Genomic DNA, 21,964 nt, shown 5'->3' with positions numbered 1-21,964 from the left:
AGACAGTAGAAGAACGCATGTGCTGGGGATGTACTTATAATCACAGGAGCGTTTTTACTGACGAGATGTGCATGAAAATCACATTCGATTTTTTTGCACAGCCCTACCATCAAGTTAACAAAGCTAAACAGCGTTGCCCTTTGTGTAATAAGTTACAGAAACTGTTAAACGCACCAACTTAAATAATAAAATACACTTACCGCTTGTGGTCCATAAACAATGCCTTCTCCAGACAAAGAGGGAACTGCTCCATCTTTCAAGAATTATCTTTGTGCGAATCCAGCATTAAACTGATTGAGATTGAGGAAGCTGTCCTCAGCAAAATGTGTGGCACATAGTTTTACATGTGGATTATAATTTTCGGGAACCGAGTTAAACATAAATTGTAACCAATAATCTCTAAGTACAGCAACCTTTGGAAGGCCAAACAAAGATGATTGGACTCCGAAATGAAAATAGCAGCGTTTCGACGACATGGTGACAAACACAAACGCAGCTCTTCCTCTTCTCCGTCGGAAAGCAACAAGGCCACGCCCCCTTTTTGTGTATTCATGTGGGTGGAGGTTAGTCAAAAAACTGTTTTAGTGGCGTCATTACTGCAGGAACTAGAGGGATGTAGTCCAAACGGGTCGTTTTTTGTAGGCGAATTCTGTTAAATAAAATATCTCGCTTGGCATTGAACTTTGAGCTTTAGAATTTTACAGATATTATTTATACTCTTACAACAACATAACACACTAACTAAAGTTTTAAACATGGGATCACGAAGAACGGGACCTTTAATAAGCATGTCTGTAGTCTACAGAAACCTGTTAAAACACAAACTGCATGGTCAATTTCATAAATATTTATTTAATATCAATGAACAATATTAACTACAGCAGTGGGCTACAACACATTTCAAATAAATGTTATAATAATAATAGTAATATTTTGAGGCCACATCTGAAACACAAACATTTACAAGTAGTACTTGGCATTAAAAACGATGGCAATAGAATGTTTTAAGACACTTGGTGTTTTTTTTTTTATTATTCATTTTTGTTTAATTTCAGATATCACAGAGTTTCTGAAACAGTCTAAACAGTTAATATTGATATAGAAACAAAACCACTGCAAAAACAGGAGGAGTGGGAAGACAACGGACAGTATGCCAAAGGGGAAAAAAAGAATATATATATATATATATATTCCATCAGTCTCTGGCTCACCCATTCTCTTCAAAGACAACAAATAGCAAAACTTTTCATTTACAAAAATATTACTGTTTTCCCTTTTTATTCCAGGCTGCTACTAGTGTTGAGTGGTTCACATTCAGATGGAGAAAGGCTGAGAGTGGGGTGGGGGTGGGGGGCGGTGTACATGCATTCAGCTAAGCAGTTTAATACTTACACCTCTCGTGCTGTTCCTGAGGCTCTTGTGTTCATGTCACTTTGATAAAATTCTTTAAACATCTCTGAGTTTGAACTGTAAACAGCAGAATCAATATTCTCATTCTCAAATTACACAGCAAAAAAAATTTATCTGTATTTTTGTTTTGTTTTCCAGACAAAATATCTAAACATTCTTAAATAATTCATTTTAAGACTTTAAGACTTACTATATATATATATATATATTAATGCTTGAATCAAGAAAAAAATGGGGCAAAGAAAATAGGAAAGGTCTTTATCTCTTTGCTTCTCAAAATGATTGTTTTTTAAGATTGTTTAGATTCTACTAGAAAAGACAAAGATTGGTGATCTATCTATCTATCTATCTATCTATCTATCTATCTCTCTATCTATCTATCTATCTATCTATCTATCTATCTATCTATCTATCCAAGTAACCCTGGGTTGAATTCCTTTTTTTTTTTTGTATCAAATTCATGAGAAGAGTAAAGATAATATACATCCTAATTCTAATCCATTAATACATCAAATCCCTTTTATTTCGTAGTGGGATTGAGTGGAGGCATGCAGGTGATCCAGAGCCCTTTTCAAGAAACAACTTAAAGAATGCGTTTGACTGTGTGCCTGTAAATGCGTATATTCATGGATCAAAGCTCATACTGTTAGCATAGTAACCAGCAGCAGATTTACCAGATGTAGTGACCAAATTGTGTTATGGTTTTTGTTCGCTTCTGCCTCATGATTTATGCAATCCATGGTCAGTCTGATAGAGTGTGCTAGTGGTTGACGACTGCAGTTGAAAATGGCACTTGTGGGAGACTCCTGCCCTTTCTGCAGAGGGATTGCATGTCAGGCTTTAAAAGCATGGTGAGGGTGAAGGCAGGTTAGATCATAACATTGATATACATAAGAAGATAGTTTTATTTCTCCATAATACAACAAGAAAGGTATATATATATATATATATATATATATATATATATATATATGTATATGTTTACATTTGTATGTTCATGTGCATCTGGTCTGAGATGCATATAGAGTTTTTTACAACTTTGAAATAATCACACAATGTACAGTACAAATCACAAACATAGAAAACATTTAAAAACACAAAATTACAAGTTAAAAAATATGTTTCATTGTTTTTAGGAGCATCAATCTTACATTCAGGCCTTGGAGTGAAAAGTAATATTTTGCCTTAACTTAAATTGTGGCTCAAACCTTTTAAGAAGGGTTTTAATTATCTTATTTCTGTTCATATGGCTACAAGATTGCTACAAAGCTACAGATTTGTCCCGAAGTTTATGGAGAATGTGTCTCACCAATCACAGAAGCTAAATCCAGCCTTGACTCATTTAGATTTTTGGAGTTTTTGGAAATTTTCTGTAAATTTTTTTCTTCTTCGAACAGAAATCGAGCATCGCGTTAGTTCAGTCAGGCCACGTTAGTCATGCTTGCATCAGCTCACAGTCAGCTGTTCTTGACGCGTACCAATCCAGTCTTGACACCTATCACCTGCGGTCTATTTAAATTCCCATTCTTCAGTGTCTCTTCCGTCGCATCGCTGCTTGCAATTAACTCCCTCCTCCAACCCCAACTCCACCAACTGAACCTGTAATCCGATCAAACTTTGTTCTTTCTTTACAGTCTCTTTATTGGAAGCAGTCTCTATCACATTTTGTTTATAACTCATGTAATTGTGAATTGTAATTATGTATGCTTATAATGGTTCTGTTCTGTACCCCAGGGGGGTTTGTCTTGCTGCTCTCCCCGCATGTCTGCATGGACAGGCGTGTGGAGTGTTGCCCAGAACATAGCCATACCGCCAACACTAACTGTATGCAATTATAATTGTCATAAATATACTTGACGGAAGTGGTCCTGATTGAATTTGGAAATGATAGTTGATAATCTGATTTTCTAGTTGTATTTCTATCTTTCTTATAGAGTAAACACAGGATCATACACATATGCACACACATGCATACATCCACCAGGAGTAAATTTTGACATCACCACACTGTAAACTCATTCTCCTGTAAAGTTTAAAGCTCAGGGGATGCATTTGCACACACAGATGACTGAGGAAAACAGAAAATTCTACGTAACATGGTTAAAAGAATAATATAAAGTAAAAGTTAGTAGGAGGTGAGAGGTGCACTGTGATCCAAAGACTGTGATTGTCATCACTTAAGGTCCAAAACATCCTCCTCAAAAGATGTGGCGAAGGTAAAAGGGCAGGACGTGGGTGGGCTATCATCTCGAGGCTCCACCTCAGAGCCAGATGAGCAAAACTGCTGGACATCAGTTTCTCCATCTACAGACTCCATTCCCACTCTGATTGGACATATCCTATAGTCAGTATACATCGCTGGTATGTTCATGTCTAACATGCAGAAATAACCTTTCATTTCCTGTACTGGACTGGGTGATATATAGCTTAAATTACAGCATGATATTTTCAGCCTATTACCAGAAAACAGTACTTTTTTGTATAAAATGAAAGTTTTAAGCAAGGACACACTAAATTGATCAAAGGGTACACTAAAGAAATTGATAATGTTATTATAAAATAATTAAATTATATTTAAAAAATTATATTTTGATCAAAGTATCCTGTAAAATGTATTACAGTTTTAACAGCTTTGGTAAGAATAAGACTAAGAATAAATTATTCTTGAGCACCAAATCAGCATATTAGAATGATTTGTGAAGGATCATGTGACAATGAAGTAATGATTAATGCTTAAAATTCAGCTTTGGCATCACATAAATTAAATACATTTAAAAAAATATTTTACAATTAATAATATTTTACAATATTACTGTATTTTTTTTAAACAAATAATGACTCCAAACCTTTGTGCATATAGTGTGGGTCTATATTTCCAGTAACTGTAAAATTCTCAATTTTTTCAATTAAAAATATAAAAATCTGTAGTATAATATTTTAATAAATGTTTTTTTGTGTGTGTGAAAATTTTTAATTGACAATTCAACAAACTGATAAAATGTCTCAGGGAATGAGACACTGCATCCTCTAGGGGTCGATATGGGGAACGCATTGTCGTGACCTGTGTCTAAAGCATACAATGAAAAAACACCAACAAGTTGGTTGGGGACAGCCCCTGACGTCACTACCGGTGCGACTATAAACAGGCTCTGGGAGAACACGTCATTCATTTCTTCGTCTGAAGCTTGCGTCCGAAGCATGGCAGGAAGCAAGAGGACACAGTGTCTCGTTCCCTACTCAGGGAACCATGGGTACATTCGTAACCTGAGACGTTCCCTTTCAAGGGAACTTCGAACTGCGTCCTCTAGGGGTCGCTATGGGAAACAGTATACCCACGCCGCCATGCTGAAGGGAGTGCAGACCTGAATCATGGAGAGCACAGAGTACCAACTCTACCATGCGAACTTACCACAGTGTGGATTTTAGAAAGTGCGCAAAGACTTCACAAGCAAACTTACCATAACATGGATTTTAGACACTGTTCTACGGGGGCTCTCGTGGCACTCTGAAAGAGCAGATCATAGAAGGAAAGATGCATCCCAAAAACAATATGTTTGAGAGTCATCAACTCGAGCTATGGTAATAATGCTGGAGCGGCTAGCAGTAAATTTCTAGCTGAGGGGAGGGGCAAACACCCAGCTCTCAAACGAGGGGGAGCTTGACCTACCGCATATTCCACCTGCAGAATGTTCCATGCTGGAACGGCAAGCAGTAGGCTACCTAGCTGAGGAAGCACAACCCCAACTCTCAACAATCTCAACAAAAGGGGGGGCTCAACCTTCAGCCTGATCATGAGAGTCAGAAGGGTAAGCGTACTGCAAGCTAGCCAAAAACTCAGTGCATAAGAGAGGTGAAGGAAGGGCCTAGTTTACCTAATGCTGCTGGATGCCAGGTGCTCTGGGAAAAACAGAGAACTCTCACATGAGAGGAGAACTCAGAATTCAGAAAGAGAGTAGCGTGCTCATAGGAAAACCTTTTTGGTAAAGGGGAGCGCTGCTAAACTACCATGAGAACAGCCCACGGAGCGAGGAATTCAACTCCTCACAAGGGGAGAGATCTCAGGCACTGCTTGAAATGTTTGATAAAAAACATACTGGTTGAGTGGTGCCCAATGAACCAAGGTCTAACCAACTCGAAAGAATGGAACAAAGGTGAGCGTGTATCCCTAACAGTACCGGATTTCAGAAGGTGCGCAGAGTCTTGCGTGCACATTTACCACCTATGTGGATTTTAGAAAGTGCACAAAGTGCTAGCATGCACACTTAACACTTACGTGGATTTTAGAAAGTGCGCAAAGTGTTCAACGTGCACACTTACGACCGTATGTATTCAGAGAGTACACAGAGCTTAGCGTGTGTACTTAAAGTTTCCTAAGCATCGCAGAGGTGCCGAACCAAATGGGAGAGGCAAGCTCAAATACAATCCCTTGAGGCGAGGGGAGCACTGCCTGAGACAGCATTATACAATAAGATTCTTGCAAATGAAAATTGCAAATGGAGAGCTGGTGGTTACAGGGGAATTAGGAAGGGGGAGGTAAGGGCAGGTGTAAACCCCCCAAAGGGAGTGAGTAGATACTCAAGTATCACTCTGATCCGCACGAAAGCATTGACGCCTTGTCTGGAACACCTCCCTTTGCCTATTTTCCTTTGACCCATGATTCCTCCTACACCTACCCGTAGATTAGGAGAGGAGCGCGAGCTGCAACACTAGACTTCTGTGCCAGTCTCTGATCCTCAGACCAAGACGGACCAGGATCCCTATGTTGTTCAGGCTCAGACCTGGATGTTCGTGTAGGATTGAAGGCTGCTGAGCATGCTTTTACCTCCCTGAACCTCTCGACCAAAACGGAGGTACCGGAGCATCAAGAAGAAAACCTTACTTTCTACCTGATGTCTGCCAGGTTCACCAACAGATGTCTCCCTGTTACTACCATGGCCACCATAGACCTGCCATGGCAGAGGCTGTCTGCTTAGTGGCACAGAGTGCAAAATCCATGGTGCGGCGCAACTCAGCTTCCTCATCCTGAAACCGTTTTTGCACATCACCTCGATATTGCATACTCGTATGCTGGAATCGATGGATTCGTAAGAAAAATGGCCTCTTCCATTTCTACTCGATCTCTGTATGGAGATCAGGAAAAAATGGAAGGCTCACCTGAGCTGGAGGGCTATGGCAAGAAAGATAACGCTCATCGAGACGACCTTGCGGCATCACTTTCTTAGCACGCTTTCACGGCAAGTCTAACCTTGCCGCGGCATGATCCATAACCTCCAACAGCTCGTGGGAAGCAGATGTCTGTCCCTCTTTCCTCAAACACAAATGCACGCAAATCGCCCCCTCAAGGACATCGCGTGAGTGCTTTTAGCCCAAACAAACAAGACAGAGATCGTGAGTGTCATCGGGTACCAAATAACGATGACATGGATGCACACATCCTCTAAACATTTTGCTAGTGCTTTGCAAGGAGGAAGTCTTAAGAGAAGACTTCTCAATGTGTTTATCGCGACGCGGAGGATGCTAAATGCTCTGTTTGTGTGAACTAAACTTCCTGAACTCCTCAACCACTGTCTCGACAGAGGTATCGAAAGTTAAAAGGCGAGATGTATCCTAATAGACTTATATCTTAAGAGAAGATGCTTCCCCCATGGAGAGATAGCATTGCAGCTTCTCCTTAACTGGTGGCATCTTCTCATAACCATTCTCATGCATCCCCTTGATGTTGGCATAACTAATATGCTGGAATCTGTGGATGCAGATGATAAATTTTTGATGTTTTATTTTAAACATTTTTCAAGGCGGAGTACAGCATAAACAAAAGGAAATTACTGATAGGGAGAAATTTCCCTTCAGATCCTTTCCATGTTCTCACAGCGACGCAACGTGCAGCAAGCATTCAGCTCCCACGGGAGCTAAACAGGCTCTGCCCACTCGCTAGATTACCAAAGAAATAAAGCTTGAGCAAAAACTGCTGCCGCTAATAGCATCGCTATTTCCGCGAAAGGCGAACGCACTCATGCAAATGTTGGTACCAACTCGGGTAATTTATTATATACTCACATCCCCTTGGAGTCTCGTGAATGCATGACAATGAGCACAGCAGAGCGCATCCAACTCCCTCGAGAGCTGAATGCTTGCGCTTGCTCTTGCTCTTCACTACACACACACACATACCACAGTATACGAGCAAAGCCTCTGGCGAGAAACATGCACTCCTAAACGCTGTGCGTTTAAAAAAAACAGTCAATGAAGACGAAGAAGAGAATGACGTGTTCTCCTAGCACCTATTTATCTATAGTTGAACTGGTAGTGACGTCAGGGGCTATCGCCCACCAACTTGTTGGTGTTTTTTCATTGTATGCTTCAGACACAGGTCACAACAAGGTGTTCCCCATAGCGACCCCTAGAGGACGCAGTTTGAAGTTCCCTTGAAAGGGAACAATTAACAACAATGTACCAATTAATTGAAACAGTTTATGAAAATGAATGATTTATGAAAATAAATCAAACTTACTCACACTTTTGAATATATAATGAATATTCAATGTGTATTGCCCAGCCCTACCATCCACCCAATACCACACACACACACACACACACACACACACACACACACACACACACACACACACACACACACACACAAACACACACACACACACACACACACACACACACACACACACACACACACACACACACACACACACACACACACACACACAAACTTACTGCTCAGTGGTGCTGATCTCTGCTGTTCTCCTCTGTTCTTCTTCCTTGGTTTTCTTGCTCATTCTTCTCTGTTTCACTGAGTTACCATCTGCCTTACTGCTGGGTTCCTCAGTCAAACCTACAACAGGTACAGAGGACACAGACAAACTCAGACACACACAAATTCATAGACTACTGATCATAATTCAACATGTTTGGCTGTAATTATAAGATAACATTAAATTGCACATCCAGGAGGTGGAATAGTAGGGGGGTGGGGTTTGGGGGTTGTGTGAAGTGTGGCAGTCTACTACATCTAGCATTTTATCTAATGTGTGATCAGGATGTCTACTCCCAACACTTCATAATGAAAAATGTCTGTCTCATCTCAGTTTGACTGCAGAACAAGCATTACAACAGATCAAGTATGCGAGTATCGTTACAGTTTTTTTTTAACACTCATAATTGAAAGGTTAATAATAAATGGTACTGAGCTGCAACACTTGGAGCTTTAATGTCCAACCCTTAAGACAGATCTCCAGCAGCACTTATGCTGCCGCAGATTTCTTTCGGTATGTTTCTTGCCAGCTTCCCACTGAGCCACACAAGCATAATGATAGCTTTCAGTTTAAGAGTGCACAAACACAGAGACACTCACCCAGTAGTTCTTTCCGTGTGCGGCTGGCGATCTCTTTGATCTCCATGCGAGACAGTGAGAGGGAGGTTGTGCTTGAGATCATGGGAGTGGAGCCGATCAAACTGGGGGCAGGTGCTGTGAGCACTTTATTGACCAATGGAGATTTGAGGGGCCTTTCTATGCTCCGTCCAACTAGGTTGCTCAACGGGATCTTATAAATGTGTTTTGAGGGAACTTCACCTTGAAGAGAGAAAGGGATGGTTGGAGAGGGACAAAAAAGAAGAGAGAAAACTAAAGAATGAGAAGTTAGAATTAAAGGTGTAACTGCTACACTGTTAATAGTCCGTGTAGGTCGAGAACTACTGCTAGGCACATTAACATTTACTCAGCATAGAATGAGGTAAGAACACACACTGCCTTCTTTCGTAAAAACACATACAGAAATGCACTTGCACACAAGAGTCACTGCTGGATCCATGATACTGTAATTAGCTCAAATGAAATAATTTTTTTTGCATTTGTGGAATAACTAGAACACAGTTTAATATAATTCTGAAGCAACAGTCTATTAGTAAACATAGACTACCATTCAAAAGTTTGAGGTCAGTAATTTTTGTTTTAATGTTTTGAGTTGGTAAGCCCTTTACGCTCACGAAGGCTGCATTTACTTGATCAAAAACAGTAAAACAGTAACATTAAGAAATATTACAATTTTACTTGTAAAATAAATTTTTTTTGCATATGTTTTCCCTCTCTAAAGTGTGGGCTTCAGACTAATGACTTGAACTTGAGTCCGACTTGAGTCTGTTTTTAGACTTTTACTTGTGACCCAGTTCACACTTGATCTGATGACGCTAGTTGCGTTATTTATTTACAGAGTGGCATTGCTTGCTTTTTGGGTGAAGTGAGCCTAAACTTATATGTGTTTACATTTGTCAACTGTCAAACATTCTGATCCAGATTAGGTAAAACAGTTAATTCAACCCAATAGACAAAATAAAGCCCATTAAACTGGAACAGGAATGGGATTTTTGGGAAATTTGATGGTCCACTACTAGTAAAGTCTGATTGGTTAGGACATTATTGATTTTTGTTTTTAATGCTGTCAGTTACCACAGAAAAAATACAACAACAAACAAAAGAAACATTAAAATGAGTTTTTTTTTACAGTAGACATCTGTAAGGTAAACATTCAGCACCACAGATTTATCACAGTTGACTAATTTTCTATCCGCTTGACTAAGACTTGAGACTTGATATAGACAACTAAAAGAATAGATAGGGCAAGCACATGGGAATGACAGGTGTTTAAAGGGAAAGTCAGTTAATCAGTGCTTCTGTCTGCCTGCTAATGAACTATTCCATGCAAAAATCATGTCTTGGGTAATTCTGGGTAGAGCTAGAGCAGGAAATGATGGAAACCGCTAGGCCACTGGACCAAAATTGGGTTATAAATGCAGAGTTGAAGGGTTATTTTCACCGGTGTCTCAAAAAACAAAACAAACAAACAACATACATATATATGCTACCAGATGAAGCTTCATAATAAAGAAACAACACAATAATAATAATAATAATAATAATAATAAAAAACACTTAACATAAACCATAAGAAATGCTGCTTTTATTTGAATGAGATGCGTCAATATGCACATGCTGTGTTACTGGATATGCAGATGAGGTAGTGTTACTAGTACTAGTGATACTATATTTACTACAGTATCTTGAATACCGTGGAAGCAGTATTGACATTTTTTGTAATTTTTTTTTACACTTTCTTTCTTTCTATTTTTTTTCTTCCTTCTATTTTTACAGGCATATTGATTCAGAGCAAATAATTCACTCATATTTTTAGTATCAACAAACAAGAATCTTGAAAACTGTAGTCATGTTAGATAAAAGAGCGAGGATCTGAGACATTGCCCAACAGCATACATAAATTTCCAGGCGAGGAAGGATGCTTCCCCTTTTAAGTTAATTTTGAGCAATTAGAGAGCCATAATCAAACACAGGACTATTTCATTACAAATACATGCGTGTGTCTGGAATATACTGAAAGTATTCCAGAGTTATTTTTGTACCATGGGACAGCAAGATACACAAAAGGTAATGGTACACTATGCAACTTTTTAATGTACAAAATTGATTTAATGAGTGAGTACATCATGAATCCATCTTTCAAAACATGTTTTTGCCTCACCCTGAATCACTGAGGAGAAGCCCAGAATTTGAGTGACTCGTCATATACATAAACCAAGTAGGTTTATATATTCACAGTGTTCTTCCGCAACACACATGCCGTTTTGTTTTATAATTGTTAGAGCACAATAAGTTACGATTTCAGTCAGGACCACTTGTTAATGTCAAAATATTGTAGAGGTCTTATGTTTGGCTACAGGCTTCGCACTGAAGGGTTCAGATTCTGAGCTATCCACAGGCAAAACCTCACTGAGGTTTGAATGCCCTGAAGCCTATACAATTTCCAGATATTTTTACATGCACAGTTATATACCAGTAGAGTAACTCCATTCTGTGAAAATATTGAACAATCGGAGCAACATGTGCTGGATAGATGATATATATCCATGGAGTTAAGTGATCATGTATCTACATAGGAGGAGTTGGGGATGGAGAAGGGTAAGTGCGTGTCTGTGCGACAGACTATGGCAAGCGTGAGTACGGATGGTCTTATATATCTTATTAATTGTAGTGGGAGGAGTTACTATCAACTGAGCATCAGCTGATGCTTCACTCACGCCGTGTTCTTCATTTAGAACTATCTGAACTACTTCATTTAGATTTAGTGTTACAAGAGATTTAGATTATTACAAGAGATTTCAAAATAATTGCTGTTTCAGATAAATGCTGATCTTTTGAACTTTCTATTCATCAATGAATACTTGAAAAAATACATTACAATTTACACAAAAGCAGCTCAGCTCAGTTTCTTTAGTACCAAGTCATCATATTAAAATGATCTCTGATGGATCATGTCACACAATGTCATCCCAGGAATAATTTATATATATATATATATATATATATATATATATATATATATATATATATATATATATATATATACAGTATATATATATATATATATATATATATATATATATATATATATATATATATATATATATATATATATATATATATATAATTAATATTTATATATATAATCTTACCAAACCCCAAACGGTAGTATTTGTAAAATAATAATAATCTCATTTGTTATATACAGACTGAAAAAAATAAAAACTTACAACAAGAAATGGTAACACGTTACAATAAGGTGAAATTACTTAAATTTAGCTAATGCATTAAGCATTTACAGCATTTATTAATTCAGGTTAATGTTAATTCACAAATATAACATTGTTAATTATTAATTCATGTTTGTGGGAAAAGCACTCATGTCAGGTTATACAACTTGAAATGTTAGAAATGTATAAGTAGAAAGAACAGATTAATAAATGCTGTAAAAGTACTGTTCATTTTTAGTTCACGATACCAAATGAATTAACTAAGGTTAACAAATTGACCCTTATACTAGAGTGTTAGTAATTGGTGTATAACGCAGATGTGTTGCATTGCGAAGATCATGTTGAGATGAGTCATGGTATGCTTTTTCCCATGGTGCAAAAATGGCAGACACAGACAGTTGGCTGGATGTTTAAAAACACCAGGATGTGGATTTTGTCACAGCCCCCTTGACATCCCTCTTCAGGCCTCTTTGTGTAGACAAAAGTGCTAAGCTCTGAAGGGCCGTCCAGTCTGTGTGTGTGTGTATGAAGAGGGGCTTATGCTCTAGCAAATGTGTCCCATTTCCCTAAAACATCTTTTCAGTCATCTCTGTTTGTATGTATCTGTATCTCTGTCTGTCTATTGATTTCCTCTCCCACCTCTCTATCTCATTCACTTCTGTTTCTCTCCACTGTTCTTTTTCCCATAGACTCCTCATGCCACCATTTCTCGCTTTTTGTTTTTTGTCATTCTTTCTGTGAGACTGCAAGAAGGGACACATTATGTTAGCTGCATATTTCACTCAACACCGGCTACATGCGTCTGTTAATTGAATAAAAGGCAGGGTGAGTCTCCGTGGTAATGTGCATTAATGAAGCAGCATGGGAAATGTAGGCAACAGAAAGGCCTGCAGTACCTTCAGAGTCTTTAGACATGTAGAGGGATAGCTTGGTGCCGTAGGGGATCCGAATACAATCTGGACCAGGGATGGAAGAGAGCAATATATCAACCCAACCCACGCACAGATTAAAAGACCAATGCATTGTAAAATAATAAACAAACACAGGTTGACGACTTGCTTATGAAACTCTGTACCCTTAAACAGAAGAAATGCATCATATACTTAGCCAAAGTCATATACACAGGCAAAAACATCATATACTTAGGCAAAATCACACACTCTCAAATACTGAACACAAATACCCAAGTTTAACTTCTATATTAAGTTCAATAGCATGGGAATTCAGTTTAATCAGTAAGGTAGAATGTGTACATGTTCCATCAAGAGCAGAAGCCTACCATCTCCAAGCGGTGAAGGGAAGACAGGCATCTCGTAGCCGGTGGGAGTCTGAGGGGAACTCTGGGAACTAGTGTCTCTGGAGCTACAGTTAGAGGCAGAGTTTATAGGTGCTGACGAGATGAAATAGATATCCGACTACAGAAATAAAGAGAGGAAGAAATAAGAAGATAAAAACGATGAGAAATGCAGTGTTGGGGAGTAACTAGTTACATGTAACGGCGTTACGTAATTTAATTACAAAATTATTGTAACTGTAATTAGCTACAGTTACTAAGAAAAAATGAGTAATTAAATTACAGTTACTTATGAAATTTTTAACGATTACAAAGGGGATTACATTTGAATATTTACACACATCCACAAACAGATTTAACTGATTTCTTTCCCAAATTGCACTGACTATTCTGAGACTTACCGCCCTAATCATTTCCGGGATGCGGAAATACAGTCTGGTTCATAGAATCCAGTCATAAAAATGGAATGCCTAACGCGGACGGAATATGCCACATTTTGGATGACTAAATCAAAAGTAGGTCAGTACACTTGAATCAAAACATGACATCGACTAGTGTCTGTTAATATAAAGCCCCAAAAATGCAATATATGACTCCTGCACGTTCTGCGTGTCTGTGGAAATCAGGCGCGGACTGGACACCGGGAGAACCAGGACAATTCCCGGTGGCCGGACAGCCGATTTTGCCCCACTATTTAATATCATTATTGTATAATTGCCTGCCGAATGTACTAAAGCGATCATTTGCGAATCCGCCATTTGATAATTAAATCTCTAATAAATCATGAATTGTTAGTCATGACGCGCGCGCTCTCCGCGCCTCCGCCAAACGGTTTGGATCAGACTCAGAGTAATCAATGAGAGAGAGAGAGAGAGAGAGAGAGAGAGAGAGAGAGAGAGCGAGAGAGAGAGAGAGAGAGAGAGAGAGAGAGGATTGCTGGAGCAGAGAAGCTGAACTACTGTTCAGGGTTTCAGGTCAGTTTCATCTGTAAAGATGCCTTTTTGTCTTTGTTTTTTTATTTATTTAATCAAGCAGCAGCACGTTGCTCATCAGTCATCACTCAAAATACTATATAAAGGACATCATTATTATCTGTTGTGATGTTACAGTAGTAATTTAGCTAAAAAAAAAAACAGATTTTTTTTATAGGTTTAGGGGGAGCTACGACAGACAACAACACAACCCTTACGAAATTTAACATTTTAATTTTTAACTATAAATCCAGAGAAAATGGTTACTATTGTTTAACTGTGATAACCAAAAATGTAAAATTATTTTACAAATGTATTTATTTATCCATTTGCAAAAAACAAAACAAAAAATAAAACAAGCTTATTTTACTTTTAAATAGGCTAATAAAAGCATGGTAATTTTTTGTAAGGGAAAAACATGACTCCTGTACAGTATTAGGATTTTTTCTATAAATATATTGTAGCATTGTAGAGTATTGTATTGTAAAGTATAGTTTTGTTCAATCTTGAGTATTAAAGTCATGAGAGAGATGGATAACAGGGCAAAATAAAGAGACGTGAAGGTGCAGTTCAGGAGATAACTTTTAATTAATTTGCATGTCCCCAAATTAAAGATTTAAACCTTTTTTATGTCAGGTCCACACAAAAAATAGTTTTGTCCATGAATTAGTTTGTATGAGATTGAATTTTCCAGTCTGAATTCTTTTCCCAGTCCGCCCCTCCTGTAAATTAATGGCAAAGACATGGTTTCATTTACTACACATAGGCCTACTGAAGCTCGCAGTGTTTTCAACCTCTGCCATCTCAATATAGGAGTACACGAGCACATAAACATAATTTCTAGAACTGCTCTGTGTCACTTCATGTGCATTTTACTTATTTTGAGAAAACTATCATCATATACAGAGACAGCAGTTTCAAAAAAACACCAATGTTTCAGGAGTTTATTACACAGAATACGTCACATGCTTATTAGATAACTGTATTTAAGTTGATGTATATGCTTTTATTTATTATTCTTTAATTTTCACAAATTTAGAAAAGTAATCAAAAAGTACTCAAAAGTAATTAGTTACATTACTTTAATAAAGTAATTGAAAAAGTTACACTACTATTACATTTTAAACAGGGTAACTTGTAATCTGTAACCTATTACATTTCCAAAGTAACCTTCCCAACACTGGAGAAATGTGACCTGACTGATAAATGTTTGGGATGGAAATGTATAATTTATTGTCATACAGAAGAATGCATCATATAAAAGAAATGATACTGTCATCAAAACATTTTCTGCCATTGCTAATACGTTTTCCATGTGTTCAATCTGTTAATTCTTTTCTAATAGAGTATACTACCATTCAATAGTTTGTGGTCAGTAAGATTTTTTTTATAAAAGGAAATTAAAGCATTAAATTGACCAATAATGCTGGTAAAGACCATTATATAGTTACCTATTATATACCTATCAAAAATCTATTTCAAATAATCTGTGTTCTTTGGAACTTACTAGTCATCAAAGAATCTTGAAAATGTTAAAGGTTTTCACAAAAAAAAAAATCAGTTTTTCAAAATTGATAATGACAAAATATCCATCACATAAATGAATTACATTTTAAACTACTAAATGGTTATTCTAAATTATAATTATAATTACATTTTTTACTGCATTTTCAATTAAAGAAATGCTTGAGCATCTTGGTGAGCATAAGAGACTTCTTTCAAAAACATAAAATCTTAAAGACCCCTATCTTTGAAAAGTACTCTATAAAGAGTGTTGTAGTATTATAGTAGATTTAGGATTTATTTACACTTTTCATTGTAAAATGCATAACTTTTGCCATGGTTACACTTTTGTTTTACACTACTCCTGTATTTTGACCCCTTGAAAATGCTGCAGACCCAGTTTTAGTTTGAAAACTCCAAATAAACATGTAATTTACACCAAATATACAATGGTATTCATAGGTATAACCTTATGGCTGGAACACTTACTCTGGACGCAGTCAGTTGCAATTCTGGAACGACAGCTGTATATACTAGGTTGCCATTAACAACTAGCCGGATCTCTATGGAGTCAGTGGTGAATGCAAGTATATATGGGAACGCACACACTGTGACACAGGAAGTGACAAAGAGATTTGTAATCATTTCCACTAATGCAAATGCAAAATAATTGTTGGATTGTATAAAAAGTAATAATAAAGAATATTCAAGATCCTAAAGGTACTGACCAATAGCGTTGGGCATTTGGTTCCAGCTGAAATGGAAGTCTGAAGTGTTGGGTTGAATCATAGGTGTTGCACCGTTAAACGGACACACCTTCTTATAGATGCAAATATCTGTTGAAAGAGAAGTATAGCTTTAGAGGATCTGCTTACACAGATACAGTCACTGATATTTTAATAGACACTAACTGTTATAGCAAAGAAGTAGTCCAGCCTCTCCATCTTCATACACATCTATGGCAGCAACAAAGTTCACCTGGAAAAAAGTAATAGACACTGATGTTACAAATCAAAAACTGAAAGCAGTTGAATTGTATAATAGTACTGAAAAAAGGAAGGATATCTGGATTATGTTATATTGTGTAAATTAATGTGTACACTGCTGCTCACCTAAGCTGCATTTTCTATACCAAAACACAGTAATATTGTGAAATATTACAAATGAGTGTTTTTATATTTTATTATATTTTAAAATTAAATTTATTCCTGACGGCAAAGCTGAATTTTCAGCAGCCATTACTCCAGGCGTCAGTATTCACAAATCATTTTATATGCTGATTTGGTGCTGATTTCTTACTGTTATCAACAGTTAATATTTCCTTAATATATTTGTGAAAAATAATGATGAATAATCCAAATGTACAGTGTTTATTTGAAAAAGAAATCTTTTGTAACATTATAAATATCTTTACACTTTTGATCAAATAAGTACATCCTTGCTAAATAGAAATATATGTATATATTTTTTCCCAAAAAAGAATAATCTTACTGTCCATAAACTTTTCAATAGTAGTGTATGTATGTATTCAAGTGGTTGTTTCTCACCCGGTTGGAGTCTACATGGTGTAGTCTGTAGGCATCTCCTGTACTCTCATTGATCAAGTCAAACTGATGTCTGTAGGCCACACAGATCATGTGATCATTCTCTCCTGTTGGACCATCGACCAGGGCCATGACCACCGGGGAGTCACATAAGCAGATCTCCTAAGACAGGGGACAGCAAGCATCCGAAATGTTGAGTAGCTAAATGTCTGTGAGAACCCTTCCTATAAGCTGCAAGTGACAGTAAAACACATTTAACTTAAACAGCAAACTTCAATGCATGTTGTGTGAGAATCCATGCTGAATCCGTGTCCTACTCGTATGTATTGGAAATCTTCCACAGGTGAGTCAGTGGTCCCTGTGACTGTAGCGATAGAGCTGAGGCAATCCACGCGTGACTGTTTCCTGGTGATCAGAAGGAGCTTGTTTCTTATCGCCACAATGATTCTGAGCTCCACCCCATGATGCGTGTTTATGGAGTAGAGATGGCAGCCTGAGGAAACACATTTCTGTTACTTGATCGTTTCATTAGATAATTATTAAAAACTTCAATTTTGTCAAAGAGATGGCATGGCTTTACTTGGCTTAACTACTTGTTTGTAAATTAAAAAGTTCCAGTTTCAAAAAGTTGCTTCACCAACACTCATATTTAGAGTTTTAATAATATTGTCGTCATTTAAAATATTTGGGTGGGTGATGACTGAGGTCTTTCTTTCGTACTGTACCTTTGGTTTTCTCAAGCTTGTTCTCTCGACTGTCACACTTGGTGCGGACAAGCTGCCGCTCCTCGATCCCTCGTTTGAGCGTGCTCAGTCTGTAAACATACAGTCGAGCATCTTTCCCTGCAACACAGATGAAATTGGATATAAAGCAATGGAACTTAAAGCTTAATTTGATGTAAAAAGACTCAAGCACGTTGGATAAGTTTAAATATTCAAATGAGTGTGATTAATTCTTTTTGTTTAGTGAATTCTACAAACAACAGCTTTCAGTAATGTTACTATTTGATATTAGGCTCGCAACAAATGAGAGACCTGTCTCATCAAACTGAATGACATCTCAGCTTATGCAACATGTTTGGTTTTCAAATGCCTGTCATAGTGAATGAAAGTTGCTTGGTGACCGAGTTGATGATGGATTCATTATTTTCCCTCTGCAGAAGCTGTGCTTTCCAATCAGAGTGAGAGTTTGCTGTCCACCGTCTTGAACTAATGATCAGAATAGAAGATGGCGGTAGACTCTAAATTACATGGATCTCTACTCTGGGCTTCTCTTTATAATGAGCTAGACAATACAAACCAGAGATAGTGCCTGTGTGTGTGCTGGAGATACCATTTTGTGCTAGTCCCTGTTGGCTAAAGATGCTCATTAGAGCAAATACCAAGAGTTTCCTTTGTCGCGTTGCTTTGGTCTCTTTCTTTCTCACGCTCTCTATCTTTTGGCAGATCATTTCACAACCCATCTTCAACCCACATAAGAACAGTGCCATAATCATATGTTCATATTAATATAAAAACAAACACATATCTTACCCTTATCTGCTCTTGCAATGAGGAGATCCTGAGGTTCAAGCACGTGCATTTGTTTTACAGTCAAGGTTTTGTCAAATACCTGCACCGGAGGCAGAGTTGGTGTATCTAGACCAGCATGCAAAGCAAGAATAGTTTGTGGTTTGTATGGTAACTCAATCCCCCACTGAGATTCACTTGCTTCGATTAACAGACACATTTGATAACTATCACTACTAGATACATTTAGAAATGTTTTGTAATATTATTTATAAGCATTTATTTCTAATGTAGTGTTGTGGTTTTGCATTTCATACCTGCATTGGGGAAGAGTGGATCTGATGCTAAGAGAAAAGACAGAGGTGATCAGATTTCACTTTTTTTGTTAAAAAAAGTGCTATGTGTCAGAATTCATGCTCTGCATTTAACCCATCCAAAGTGCGTGCGCGTGCACCCAGAGCAGTGGGCAGCCATTTATGCTGCGGCACCCAGGGAGCAGTTCGGTTCGGTGCCTTGCTCAAGGGCACCTCAGTCGTGGTCTTGCCGGCCTGAGACTCGAACCCACAACCCTAGGGTTAGGAGTCAAACTCTCTAACCACTAGGCCATGACTTCCCCCAAAACTGAATCAAGAGTGCAATTAAAGTGATCTATAATGTTACACAATAATTTTTCTATTATAAATTATACTATAAATGTTATTTTGAAGAATCCTGAAAACAAAAAAGAAGATTATTCATGATTATTCAGGCTATTCAAAAAAAAAAAAAAATCAGCACAACTGTTTTGTTTCTTTCCTTTTCATTTTATTTTCTGTCTTTTTTTGATAAGATAGTAAGTATTAAGAGGAAGCAAAGTGGGAGAGAGAGAAAATGAATTTTCAAACTCGAAATGCCCGCTATATATCGGCGTGCTGCCATCAGGCAATCAACTCTGACAAACAACAGATTTCAACACGGATATTTAAATGAAATATTTATTGAGCAGCAAAACAGCATATTGGAGAGATTGCTGAAGGATTGTGACAATGAAGACTATTCAGTTTTCCCATCAAAGGAATATATTACATTTTAAACCATTAAAATAGAGAACTGTTTTTTAAATTGTAAAAATATTTCATAATATTCCTGTATTTTCATAATATTCCATTGTATTTCTGATCAAATAAATGCAGCCTGAGTGAGCGTAAGAGACTTCTGTCAAAAACTGGTGCACAAATTGCTGGTACTAGTATTTTTGTGCTTTTTGTCTTTTAAAAGTTTGACAGTCCGTGTTTTCTGTTCCCTTTTATTGGATGGAAAAAAAGCTGCGTCAAAGTTTCTTTTTGTGTTCACATTTTGCATGTCATTTTTAAGAAAACAGCTAGCTACACTGACCAATTGTGTTGTTTCTCATGAAAAAGCAATCTCACCCTCCAGTAGCATGACCCCTGCTGAATCTGTGGCGACGAGTAATGACTGTCCCCATGAATCTCCACAGACTATATCATATGGGAAGCTACTGCAGAACGACTGTGACTCCCAAGGCTGCAGAGAACATAGGAACAAACAGTTAGAGATGAACCATAAGCAAAAGAACAGCCTCTGTCTCACTTTCCTCTTGCCCTCTCACCTCTTTCCTGCAAAGGCCAGTGGTGACTAGACTGGTGGGTGCATCCCCTCGAACGATAGTTTTCAGCTTCAAGGCCTGGACATAATATTATAGTTATAAATAACATTACTCATATTGTGACATTAACTTTTAGACAACTGTAGTTCCTACCTGTCCCACACGAACAAACTCAGCCTGACGTGCCTCCTCTTTTTTACGGGCGGATTTGGGCGACTCTGGCAGTACGTCGCTGAATGAGCGTCGGTTCAGCATGTTCTGCGGAGAGAAGGGAACCTACAGGAGCGGTATAGATAAAGATGGGTCTGAGAGACTGACCCAGAAACAGCCAGAAAGACCGAGCAGAGCAGAGCAGAGCAGAAACTTACAAGTTCTTACACCACTGTACATTTCCAGCCATCGTAGATAGAGATAGGAATGAAATAATGTTTCAATTCTGATTCTACTTCACAATTCTTGTTACGTGAATTCTGTTAATAGCTCTTTCAGCAGCACCTTTCCCCTTTTTAAAAAAGATTTGTACTATACAATACTTCTTCTTTTTGATAAAGACCTGACTCAAGGTCTAAGATTAATTAAAAAAAAAAAAATTAAACCTCACTGGTTGAACTGTTTGCGTGTGAGAGCAAAAACAACAGAAAGGTTTACTGTCAGTTTAGTCTTTGAATTATTCGGCTAAAGTCTTGCTCTTTCATTAAAATAAATGGAACCGGTTCTTAATTCCCAACCCTATTAAATGAAGAATAGAAGATCTGTACAATAGAAACATTCATAGACAACAATAAAAAGACAATGTCCACCTCTAGTGCCAGCTAACAGGGGACTGCAACAGAATAAAAGGGCTAAAAGAGAGAATAAAAGAGAAAAGTGTGAAGAAACTGAAAATTGAGGTAAAAGTTTGAGGATATATGTAGTGAAATTTATGAAAAAATATTGTGCTAAATCAGTGTTTCTCAATCTTTTTAACTCCAAGGCCACATTGCTCTTTGTAATTTAGTGGATAGGGATTTTTTTTTTTTGTGTATATTGTTTACAAGTTCTTACCAAAAAATATTTTAAAACTTGGCATAACTAGAAAAATGAGCAATCATATTGACTTTATAATTTTTTTCGTGGAATAAAAAGGTTTTATTTTATTTTAAACCATCTTGAGGTCCTCTTGGAAGTTTGCTGAGGCCCTCTAGTGGGCTCTGGCCCTGACTGAGAAACTGTCCATACCTTGGGCATGTCAGGCATGAGATCCTGGTACAGGGATCTAATCAGCATGTCCAGTGTACGCTGACGTTTCTGAGCAAAAGTGGGGGTCTCAAGAGTGGCTTTTTCTCCATTTATTACTACAGGAGACAGAGGGATAAAGGTATTATGTAACAGAATTCCCCTTAGGAAACAGCATGACACAGTTTACAAGGTCTGTCTAATGAAAGCATCTGCTTTTGGAGTTCATGAGCCAAAACAAATCATTATAGCTGGCAAGAGAAAAGCACAGGTGTACATTCTAACAGGAGATCTGTGTA

General features: G+C 37.6%; 1 protein-coding gene across 7 annotated transcripts in view; it reads right to left on the bottom strand.

Annotated features, from left to right (window-relative positions):
* Positions 1-3,290: 3,290 nt before the first annotated feature.
* Positions 3,291-21,964, bottom strand: part of LOC132139622 (GTPase-activating Rap/Ran-GAP domain-like protein 3) — a 59,673-nt gene continuing 40,999 nt past the window's right edge. For 3 of the 7 annotated variants that reach the window (XM_059548112.1, XM_059548116.1, XM_059548115.1), the window contains 17 exons: positions 21,669-21,784; positions 20,604-20,726; positions 20,454-20,528; positions 20,254-20,368; positions 19,162-19,188; positions 18,869-18,973; positions 18,062-18,178; positions 17,654-17,829; positions 17,340-17,498; positions 16,704-16,770; positions 16,521-16,628; positions 16,282-16,400; positions 13,304-13,439; positions 12,921-12,980; positions 8,777-8,995; positions 8,140-8,257; positions 3,291-3,749 (listed from right to left, as the gene is read on the bottom strand). In XM_059548112.1, the coding sequence (XP_059404095.1) occupies positions 3,584-3,749; positions 8,140-8,257; positions 8,777-8,995; positions 12,921-12,980; positions 13,304-13,439; positions 16,282-16,400; positions 16,521-16,628; positions 16,704-16,770; positions 17,340-17,498; positions 17,654-17,829; positions 18,062-18,178; positions 18,869-18,973; positions 19,162-19,188; positions 20,254-20,368; positions 20,454-20,528; positions 20,604-20,726; positions 21,669-21,784 (2,006 nt within the window). In that variant the 3' untranslated portion in view covers positions 3,291-3,583. Of the gene's footprint in view, positions 3,750-8,123; positions 8,258-8,776; positions 8,996-12,920; positions 12,981-13,303; positions 13,440-16,281; positions 16,401-16,520; positions 16,629-16,703; positions 16,771-17,339; positions 17,499-17,653; positions 17,830-18,061; positions 18,179-18,868; positions 18,974-19,161; positions 19,189-20,253; positions 20,369-20,453; positions 20,529-20,603; positions 20,727-21,668; positions 21,785-21,964 lie in introns of all 7 variants that reach the window. The other 4 variants (XM_059548114.1, XM_059548118.1, XM_059548113.1 and 1 more) reach the window with 4 other exon arrangements.

The sequence above is a fragment of the Carassius carassius genome, chromosome 4 (assembly GCF_963082965.1).
Source record: "Carassius carassius chromosome 4, fCarCar2.1, whole genome shotgun sequence".
NCBI lineage: Eukaryota > Metazoa > Chordata > Actinopteri > Cypriniformes > Cyprinidae > Carassius > Carassius carassius.
This window is presented reverse-complemented; position numbering and strand designations above follow the sequence as displayed.